Raw genomic sequence first — 11,075 nt, 5'->3', positions numbered from 1 at the left:
AATGGAGGAAAATAAAAAAAATTGAAGGAGAGTGTTGATGAAGAATGAATTTGAAGTTGTTAATGGAGGAATTTGAGTGTTGTGGATGTTTTGGAGAAAAAGGAATAAAAGGTGTTCAATAGAGAATTTTTTTTAATTTAGTGTCTTTGTAGTTGTTCTTTGATGGTGTTAATGGAGGAAAATGAAAAAGATTGAAGAAGAGTGTTGATGGAGAATGAATTTGAGGTTGTTAATGGAGGAATTTGAGTGTTGTTGATGTTTTGGAGAAGAAAGAATAAAAGGTGTCTATTTTTAATTTTTTTATCATATTTTAAATACAATATTTTTTTTTCATATATATGCATGCATTTTTGTTTTAAAAATGAATATTTAAAAGAAATTAAATAGACAGAAAAATGAATTTTAACGCGCCCAACGGCGCTTGTTTACACACGAGCAGTTAAGGAGGAATTTTAATTTACTTTAAAAATGTTAAGGGAATAAATAAACGAAAGTTAAGTTTAAGTGTTAAAGTGAAATGGAAGAATAAGTTTGGAGGAAAAAGATGTCTTTTCTCTATTTTTGTTTTAATTGCCTTCCAAAGTTAAACTCTGAGAAAACACATTTGACCATTACATTTTAAAATTACATTTTTTCACTCCAAATATTTATGAACAGTCAAAAACAACTACAATTTGTATTCATAACTAATCTCAAATATTATTTTTCACTTTGAAAACAAAAACTATTTCTTTCAATAATTTATGTAATCTTAAAATCTTTCAATAATTTACATAATCTTACTAGTACTAATTTTGAATCTAGTCTAGTTACTAGTAGTAGTCACTAGGCAGTAGCTATCAGTATCTTGTTTTGGAAAGGAAGTGCCAACTCTCTGTGACAATTGTCAGTAACTTTGTCTTAAAAAAGGCTTACTGTAATAAAAGCTTCTCCCATATCTTCACACTAAACGACAATACACAGACAGTCTCCTCTGTGTGACGAACTCATCCTGTTTCTATGCCACTTTTAAATATTCACAACCTTTACATTGCTTCATCTCTACACTTTCCCACTTCCCCTTTTCCTCCTCCTTCTTCTTCTTCTTCTTCTTCTTCCACAAATTTAACTGTTTACTTTGCTACTTTTTTTTTACTAGTTCTTGATTGACACCAATAGTGGTTATGGAGAGAAAAGTGATAATAATTTGTGGGGTTGTGGGATTTCTAGGGATATTATCTGCTGTTACTGGTTTTGCTGCTGAGGCCACAAGGATTAAGGTAATTAATCTTCCCAATAACCCAAGATTCCTTTTTTTTTTTTTTTGGTTTCATATGGAGATGGGAGCTCTAATTTTTTACTTTCTTGGTAATTTCCCCCTAGGACCGAAGTTCATCCGAACCCCCTTTGGCATAAAATATACTAGTAATATTATACAGGATTAAAATTATATTCCATATCACCATATGCATATAGTAATAGATATTGAATCCCTTTAGCTTCTTCGTGTGTTTATTTCTTCGAATTTACAAACCCGTTAGTGAAAATCTTAGCTCCGCTACTGGGAAAACCCAAGTTTCCTTTTTTTTGTGTGTGTGTGGGTTCAAATGGAAATGAGCTCTAAGTGTTTTACTTTCTTGGTTTTTATATGCATGGGTGTGTCCAAATGAATATGTGTCTGTGTGGGGTGTGTGTGTGTGTGTTGTTTTGAAATGGATTAATCTGGAGCCAGTTTGGATTTCTCTGCTCTCTGATAATTATCGATTTTTGTTGCAAATGAACTGAAAAATGAATCCACTGTTACAATCTAAGACAGAGAGTCCTAATAGATGGAGAGTTGAATGAAATTTTCTTCCATTCTTTATCATTTTGATCTCGGCCAACGAAAAAGAAACAACTTTCATTAAAAGCAGCTGCTTTACTCTTGTGGTTATGAGCAACGAACAACACAAATTCTATTTCTATTTGTTTGGTTATCAGCCTTAAAGATATCACTCCAAGCTACACCCACAAAAAAGATTTCTTTTTTCTTTTTGAACGATTAGGTACGGTGACCTTACTTTGTGGGAATATACTGGGTATGTTGTTGTTGTTAGGTACGGTGAAATTTGTGCTGAAACTTCATTCGGCCCTTGAGATGTTTGCAGTAGAACTTAATGGTCATGTGATGGCCTATGTAAGGGTGCCTATCATTTATAATTCAACTATTAAAGCCTGGATTCTTATCATCGAATTTGCTTGTCTCTAGAAAAATCTTTTTGGGCTCAGTCTGGGCGTATACAGACTTTGGACATCTATATATATTTTTTGGATAAAACTTGGTAGATCTATGTTTAGATTAGAGGGATGCACCTTGATGAGACTGACACTTCATGAGCTGGTCTCGTCCCTGCTGATAGTGGTTGCAATTCCATATGATTGTTTCTTGAATCAGCAAGTAGCTAACATTTTGCTTCAATAGTGAGTGGATTTCAGCTTATATTGGACAGCGCGAGCTTTTTATGACAACCTGCTGACGTTCTTCCCCACTCCCAGACAGCAGGCCTATGGGTGAGGTATTGCAGTAAGGGTTTCTAGGGAGTGGAGAGTGAAGGAAATTGTTTAATTGCATTGGCTTATAGATCATATCATACCCATTGCCTGATACCGTTCATAAATATTTGGGAGGAGTTTTACAGGTGGAGTTGGTAGATGGAGAGAGTGCAAATGGATTAAGAAAAAGTGATATTTTATGGTAATTGGTTGCATGGTAAATTTTGTATGCTAAGGATGGTTACAGGATTTGAGTTGCTTTCATTTCATGTTTGCTGTTGGGAATTTCGGTTCCGTAGAATATAGGGGCAAAGAGAGCTTGTGTTTCCTTGCTTGCTCAGAGGGTTGGAGTGACTAATTCGCAATACTATCTAATTATTCTTCAGGGTTCTCAGGTCCGAGTTCCGTCTCCTTCAGAATGTATATATCCAAGGAGTCCTGCAATGGGTCTTGGATTAACTGCTTCTGTTGCTCTTATGGTTGCTCAAATAATTGTCAATGTAGCAAGTGGATGTGTCTGCTGCCGGAAAGGTCCGCATCAATCAGCTTCTAATTGGACACTAGCACTAATATGTTTTGTTGTATCCTGGTAAGTTTGTTATGAACTAATATAATTTCAAGTTCAGTAATCATTATTGCAATACATTTAGATCAAAAGGAATATTCATTTGTATCTCGGTATCCTTACAATTTGGTTACTGTTAATTAGATTTAAGTTCAGCTGTTCATTGTTGCATGGATCAAAAAGGAGGTTGACCCTAATAACAGATAGTAATTGTTGTTCTATAGTTTCTATGAGAATCCTGCCTTGTATGTGTTGGAACGTATCAGAAACCTTATCTACATGCAGTCGAGACAAAGCAGATGTTCATTACTCTCACATTCAGAAGTTGACAAGCTTATTCTGTGTTGTTTCCCCTTCGACATCACAACGCCTTTTCTTTTTTGAGAAAGAAATTAAAAAGGCACCCTTTGATATCAGTATTGATATAAACAAATCACTAATTTATTTTTTCTGATCTTTCCTTTACAATGTCAAATCCGGCCAAAGAATGAATGTCGGACCTATTTTGTCGTATATAGAAGGATGATAAGATATCTATCAACGCTCTTGAAGCCAAAAAGCTTGCCTTACATCTGTAATGCTGGCTCACATACTACATGACAAAAATACATGTGCAAACATTTTTATTAATTTTTGGTAAGTATCAAAATTTTAGCGTGTGTTGTGGCTTGTGGATAAAAGTATTTAATGGTGTTTACCTTTTACTCCTCTTTTTAATGGAAGAGTATTTAATCCAATAAAAATATACCATATCGCTCTTGTGACTTCACCAACCAATGGTACCTTGCCGATCCTACGGATGGGAGTTCCAGTGCACAGTGTTGAGGTGGCGATGTGCTAGGGGGATGGGGAGGAGTGTACTTTCTGTTGTCTCCCTTTTTTCATCCTCAACCTCTTCAAAATTCATGGAATGTGTCCTTGTAGATTAACCTATCTGGTATATGTATTAGGTCACAGGATTCTTGTTGCGATTCCAGAAATGTGGTCTAGTAGATGATTTTAAACACCAGATTTTTGTCTGGACCTTGAAATATATCATTGCCCCTCAACGAAAGTTCTCTTTCCTTTTAATTTCATTGGAATATACTATCAAAAGTTTTTCACTGGTGGACCAATTTGAACTTACATACCATCTGAAGAAGCCCTAATAAAGGTCTACTTGCTGCTTATGCAGGTTTACATTTGTTATAGCATTTCTATTATTGCTAACGGGTGCAGCACTCAATGATCAGCATGGTGAAGAGAGCCTGTACTTTGGCAACTACTATTGCTACGTTGTAAAGCCTGGAGTATTCGCTGGAGCTGCTGTCTTGTCCCTTGCCAGTGTTGCTCTTGGAATCGCCTATTATATTTCCTTGACATCTACAAAGAACATCAATGATTCATGGCATCCACCAGCTCCAGGTCAAGGTGGCATTGCAATGGGACACCCACAATTTCCTTCACAGACCAGCCAGGAGCCAGTTTTTGTGCATGAAGATACTTATATGAGACGCATATCAACATGATTGTCCATAGACCGGTTTAAACATAAGGAATGGAGGAGTGAAGGGTGAAAGACTTAATCTTCTGTATGTGGAACCCTCTCCTTTGTGAGCATATCATACTATTTTTTGTTTTTCTTTTGCTATGGTAGTGAGGGCTTAATTTTGTCTGTAATTTGTAGCCTTACATGTATCTCGAGGTGACGTGTGTGTAATCCAACAATGCAACATACTCCTATGAACTCTGTAGTTTCAGATAGCTATCATTAGTAATGGTTCTTGCTCTACTTTCACAGAGTTGAACTGTGGGGAAGAACAGAAGGAAAACTGTCACTATTGGCTTCACTTGAACTTCTGAACTAATTTACCGGACAACTGAATTTTTATGTTTAGGAGGAATTGAAAATACTCTTATATTACAAAATGCTGGTTGTGAATGCCTGCTTTAACTTGGAGCAAAAGCCCCATTAAACATGTTTTACATGCCTTTTTATGCAACATGCATTTATAGAGCATTTTCACCCTACTCTGATAGAGTAGAATGTAGTATATAAAAATCTTCATGGTGCTATACAGAAAATTCTTGACCTTTCTTTCTGATAAAATGCTTTCATGAAAAAGACATACCAACCTAGAGTAAAAAAGGTTGGTTAACAGTCTTTTTGCTCAATGACGATGACCTAGATGTTTACTAGTTTGGTTGTTAGAAAAAGACATACCAACCTGTTATTAGAAAGTTTGGTTGGTTAACACCAAATATATTATTCAAAGGCAGGTCGAAGTTTCACCAATTCCAAAAAAAAAAAAAAAAGGTTTTTGGAAAGATTCAGCTCAACTGCATTTAGAGGAGATAGTTAAACAAAGTTACGTTTTTGTATTGAGAAATACTGAATCATATTTATGTATTGAGAAATACATCATCATCAGAAAACTGTACAAGGAAATTATCTCTAGACTAGCGTGTTGTCACTATTGGTGTGCAGCCACTTATATAAAATCAGAATATTAAACAAAGTAAAAAAGAATATCTTCTACATACAGCCAGTTGCTGGTCCCGGATTCCAATACAGTTAATGAAATTAGTACTGAATTTACAATTGATTCTTCAGCACGCAGTCTACTGTTCCAGTATGTACAAGAAACTGGAATCAGAACTGAATACATTCCAGTTGTCTTCTTCAGTCAGCAGTCCTTTGTTCCAGTATGTGTCATTCAGCGAATACCACCACGGTTCAGGTGAGCGAATGGTTCAGGATTTGCCTCCTTTGTTCCAGTATGTGTCATTCAGCGAATACCACCACGGTTCAGGTGAGCGAATGGTTCAGGATTTGCCTTTGGTGCAGTTTTTGCTACTTCAGGAGTCCCAAATACATTCCAGAATCTAAGAGTTTCATCTCCAGCTGCAGATGCAACTGTGCAACCATCTGGACTCTGCACAACCGATAAACTAGAAAATGAATACCTTGTATGATGGATTTTTTCTTTCAAGCATCAGTCATTGAACGCAAAAAAGATACAACAATCATGAGAATTTATTTACCTGGGCCATAAAAAGTACTCTGGATGTGTGGCCAGTAAGCTCAGCTACCTTTACCATAGAAGGGTATTTCCAAAGGGTGAGCTGGTTCTGAGTGAAACCATGAGAACTTAGCAGCTCACGTTCGTTCTTGTTCCACAGCAGGGAACAAACTTGAGATTCTGTATCAATCGAGTTCAAGCAAGCACCAGTGTGGGTATTCCAGAACTTTATGCACCTGTCACTTCCACCACCACCAGAGGCCAATAAGTTGCCCTGGAAAGGGCACCAAGCAAGGGCTTTCACAGCAGCTGTGTGATCTTCCAGCCTGTGAAGCCACTGTGTTGTAGAGTTGGAAGAAGAAGCCGATCTGTCCCATATGTGGAGGAGGTTGTCATTTCCACCACTAGCTAATTGCTGGCCAGAGGCTGACCATTTTAGACCACAGACTTCTTGATGATGTGCTTGATAAGTGTCGATAATGGGATGTCTTATTCTAACATCGTTGTTTACGATTCTACCATCCATTCCCCCCGTTGTCAAAATGTGGTTGTTCCAATCCAGAGCACCAACTCGGGATCGGTGACCGCCTTTCAAAGATCTCAACTGCACCAAAGAATGAAAAAACATGTTAGCATTTGAAAAATGGTTTGGAACAATGAAACCAGAAGATTTAAAGAAACATACCATTTGATTTGCTGTAGTATCCCAAAGCTGAACTTCAGAATTGTTAAGACCAACAGCAATGTGTTGACCGTCAGGAGCCCACTTAACGCTTGTAACAGGTCCATTATGTTCATCAACAGTGACCAGCTCTGAAGTAGCACCATCAGATGCATCCCACAGATAAACGGTGCCACCAAGAGCAATGGAAAGAACATTGCTGCTGCCCCAGTCTAATAAGTTCAAGTAGTAATCATCCAAGATATCTGGAGCATCTAATGTCCTCTCAGGGGTCTGCACATTAACAAATGAAACGTTTTAAAACTTTTCATACAAGTGAACAGATAAAAATGTTATATTTGGACTAGGATAATGCTGCTACCTGAGGTATGTATCGACGGGGTTTTGCAGCTTTAGCTTGTTGAACAGAGGCAAACTCATTCGGAATGGCCTCAACAGGAGTGGGTGGCTTGTTCTTGAACGCCAGAATGCGAGTCCTGTTCATGTTGAAAGTCTCCGCAAGGTGCTTCCTGTATGCCTCACTGGAGGGAGAATTGACAACTGGATTTTCCTTACCTTTCCGTCCCTCTGTCAGCATGTAATGAGCATAGTCAAAATCGATCGCCGATCGATTTGGAATAAACCTATCCAACTGTTACAAGACAACAATCAACAAAGTCAGTGAGATGTTCATGTTTTATCCCCAAATAAAAGAGGAGGAAAAAAGCTTCTAACTATCAAACACCCCATCCGAAGAATTTGACACAAGATCAGCAGACCCCAAATAAGAGAGGAGGAAAAAAGCCTCTAACTGTCAAATACCCCACACAAAGAATTTGACACAAGATAAGCAGAGAGCACCCCAAATCAAGCCTAAGAGATCAGATTAAGCTAATATTGGCCTATCAGAGATGTACTACAACATACCCAGTGTAATCCCAAGTGGGGTTCACGGAGAATGGTGTGTATGCAAGCCTTACCCTAGGTTGTCTCCAATACACCTTCAGTTCAAGTAAAGAAACATCGAAAAAAACATATTCGTAAAGCAAATACAATAGCAACTAAGGCATGCTGAATACAATGGATAAGATAACAGCATCAACAACAAAGAATATAATAAACCGAAGCAAAGGAAACAACGCTTAATACTCAAGTCAGAGAAATAAAATAGTAACAACACAATCGCTCGACTATCCAAGTAAACTTCAACCCTATCAGATTAAACCCAAAATTCGCAAATTAGATAAAAACCCATCTCCTCTTTCCTTTTTTCTCAACAAAAAAACCCTTTTTTTCTCAAAATAGAAAATGAATTCTTGAAGTACCCATGTAATTACAATAATTAAAACAACTAATGACTAACAAAGATCGAATGAAGTTTTTAGTACACATACATTATCACGAGCATTCTTCCTCTGAAGAAATTGTTCCTGAAGTGGGCAACGAGGTTGCTTCTTATTCGATAAGCCACCAGAATACGATCCTGCATCCATCACAACCAAAAAAAAAAAAAAAACCAACAAAAGTAACAAAACCTGCAAAAGAAAAATCAGATTATATGCAAACAAATTCAAATGAAACAGTTATAATTGCGTAAAAAATTATATATATAAAATCACGAGATGAAATCGCTTGCACGTTGTTGTTGCTTGAGAAACTTAGAGAGAGAGATTGATGGGGGTTCTTTATGAGAATTGATGAATTTATATACATTTGTTTGAAGGTTTGTTGTCTGCGCGCTAATTGAATTTTCTAGGGCTTGCTCCAATGTAAAACCCATTCACCAACGGCTATGTTCCGTTTGATTAGCCGTTGTAATTTTCGTTGGGACTAAATTGCCCTTATACATGGAGAGAGTACTTGTATACATCTAGGGACATTTTGGGTAACTTGTTACTCCCTCCGTTTATTGTTTGTCTTTCAAGTATTTTTTTTGGTTAATTTCTTAATTGTAACTTTTCAAATGATATGTTTAAGATAACTAACATTGAGGAGTATTATATATCTTTGGAGTTTGGTATAAGATCACAAAATTCAAAAAATTTCTTCACTTTTTTAAATTTTTGGGAAGTCAAAATTAAACAAATAAATTTAATTGAAAATAATATCAATTTCTTAATTGTAACTTTCCAAATGACATGTTTAAGACAACTAACATTGAGGAACATTTTGATATTTTTATATTTCTTTGGTATAAGATCACAAAATTTTAAAAATTTCTTCACTTTCTTAAATTTATGGAAAGTCAAAATTAAACAAATAAATTTAATTGAAAATAGTATCAATTTCTTCTTTCTCCTAGTTTAATTACTCTAATAAAGGGAGAACACATCTTGCATTCATTGATTGGTGTAGGGGTATTCATTCATGGTTTTGGATAAAAATGGATCTAAATCAAAAATTCGAATCAAATCGATTAAATAAACTACTTTTAATTTGATTTGATTTTATATTTTTAATAGCCTATAATATTAGGTTTGATTTTGGTTTTGTTAGAAAAAAAATTGAAGAAATAATCGAACTGAATCGATAAATTACATGCATATTTTAATAATCATAGACACATAATTTATTGTTTTTTATGAAGAAAAGTTGACGAAATATGAACCGAAGACTGAACCTCGATATACCTCAGAACAATACATTTTTGTTACCACGAAATATATTGACAGCCGCCGATCATGAATGCTGCTAGTGAATAGCCCTTCTAGCTATATTTTCTGTTACTCCACCCATTTCATAAAGTATTCATCCCGATTTAACAACAGCTACCCAATATTCAAGCAATCCTTTTCCCAAACCCACACGTGTTTTTGCAAATCGTAGTGTAGCTGGTTTGTCTAATTTTAATTATTATATATGTCTTTTCACAAAATTTGTTTATAATCTAAATATCTTATATTAGAATGCACTATTTTATTGTTTTATGTGGTAACCTCAAAATATATTTTTTCCTTCTTGAAGGAATTGTTGCCTTTTTTCTTTTTCTTTTTTTTTTTCTGTTTAAACGAATCGTTTCTTATATTTTCGTGTATGGTTAATAACGAACAATCTAACCAAATCGGATAGAAATTAATACCAATCAAATCGATAAATATATATTATGTTTGCTTTGGTTTGGTTTTAATAATTTTTAAAAAATTGATTATATTGATTTGATTATAATTTTAAGCAATAACCGCCGCAAACCATCTCGTGAACACTCCTAATTTGGTGTAAGCATCGATTGTGAATAAATGTTTACCACAATGCATCCTCCAATTTAGGGAGGGATGCAGCATTGCAACACTACGTTTATTTAATTCAGTAGCTTCGACATAGAACATAAATTTATCTATAAAATACATATTGTATTATGAGTAATCATATGTTGGTTGCTATTGTTAAAATATTGATCCAAATCAAAGGTGATTTTTTAAGGTTTAAAGTTAATGATCTAAACGACCTCTCACAAGTATGTCTTTTGTGTAGATAATCGATTGTAATTTCTAATGTAATGATAGACTAAATTAGAAATACAAATTTTTTGTGTTTATTTATAAATATAGGGTTATGATTCCGATTTAAATTTAGGATTTTGTTTCTAACATCTCATCTTTGGAAAAGACACAGCTGCTTATGTCCTAGTTTGGAAGATCAATAGAGACGGAAAATTGCTATAGCGCTCACTTCCGCATTTAATTTTACGTTCTCGTCGATTGATATGATAGTTCTTGAGAAAAGAAGATGGTCTAAAGTTTAGTTTCAACAGTTATTTTAATAGAAGTTAAACTCACTATTTTAAAACACACTGGATTCAGTGAAATCGGTTGAATTCATAAAAGTTAAATCTTGAATCTTCTATAAAGTCTAGTCCCAACTTCAGTCTAAAAATCTTAAAGGTTTGAATTCATAAAGGTTAAATCTTAAATTTTTTTCAGTGGAATCTATGTTTTCTAATTAATCACACATTTGAGGGACACATCTATCTTGTGTCTGGCTATTGTACATAGGATAAGAGAGAATATTTTTGGAAGCAATTTAATGAAATGTCAAAACAAGTAACTTTAGCTTAAGAGTCGTTAAGCCTTTAATCTTCTTAATCCATCTTTCTACATCCCAAATTCTTCTCTCTTTTAAAATTTGTAATGAGGAGTATCCTTTATCCTTTGATGTTCTGCACTTGTACATTATAGATTAAGTAGTTTTAAAACAAAGAAAATAAGGGTTTAGCTGAAATAGACCACTTTGGGTTAAACTTACAGAAATGGTATTTTGCTGGAAATGGGATTGCATAAACAACCTATTAGGCTACATTTGAACGAAGTGATGTCAAATTCTTCACACCAACGCAACG

General features: G+C 35.1%; 2 protein-coding genes across 2 annotated transcripts; one reads left to right on the top strand and one right to left on the bottom strand.

Moving 5' to 3' along the window:
* The first annotated feature begins 766 nt into the window (after window positions 1-766).
* On the top strand, window positions 767-4,952 carry LOC107862958 (protein MODIFYING WALL LIGNIN-1). The gene is made up of 3 exons (XM_016708680.2): window positions 767-1,259; window positions 2,898-3,100; window positions 4,251-4,952. Exons 1-3 carry the CDS (start codon window positions 1,164-1,166, stop codon window positions 4,582-4,584), a joined length of 633 nt encoding a protein of 210 aa, XP_016564166.1. The 5' UTR covers window positions 767-1,163; the 3' UTR covers window positions 4,585-4,952.
* A 462-nt stretch (window positions 4,953-5,414) lies between these two features.
* LOC107862956 (cell division cycle 20.2, cofactor of APC complex) lies at window positions 5,415-8,538 on the bottom strand. Its single transcript, XM_047409530.1, has 6 exons — window positions 8,134-8,538; window positions 7,122-7,391; window positions 6,764-7,033; window positions 6,101-6,682; window positions 5,893-5,991; window positions 5,415-5,820 (listed from the first exon to the last, which is right to left on the bottom strand). Exons 1-6 carry the CDS (start codon window positions 8,230-8,232, stop codon window positions 5,773-5,775), a joined length of 1,368 nt encoding a protein of 455 aa, XP_047265486.1. The 5' UTR covers window positions 8,233-8,538; the 3' UTR covers window positions 5,415-5,772.
* Between the last annotated feature and the right edge of the window lie 2,537 nt (window positions 8,539-11,075).

This window comes from Capsicum annuum, chromosome 3 (assembly GCF_002878395.1).
Source record: "Capsicum annuum cultivar UCD-10X-F1 chromosome 3, UCD10Xv1.1, whole genome shotgun sequence".
Taxonomy (NCBI): Eukaryota; Viridiplantae; Streptophyta; class Magnoliopsida; order Solanales; family Solanaceae; genus Capsicum; species Capsicum annuum.
This window is presented reverse-complemented; position numbering and strand designations above follow the sequence as displayed.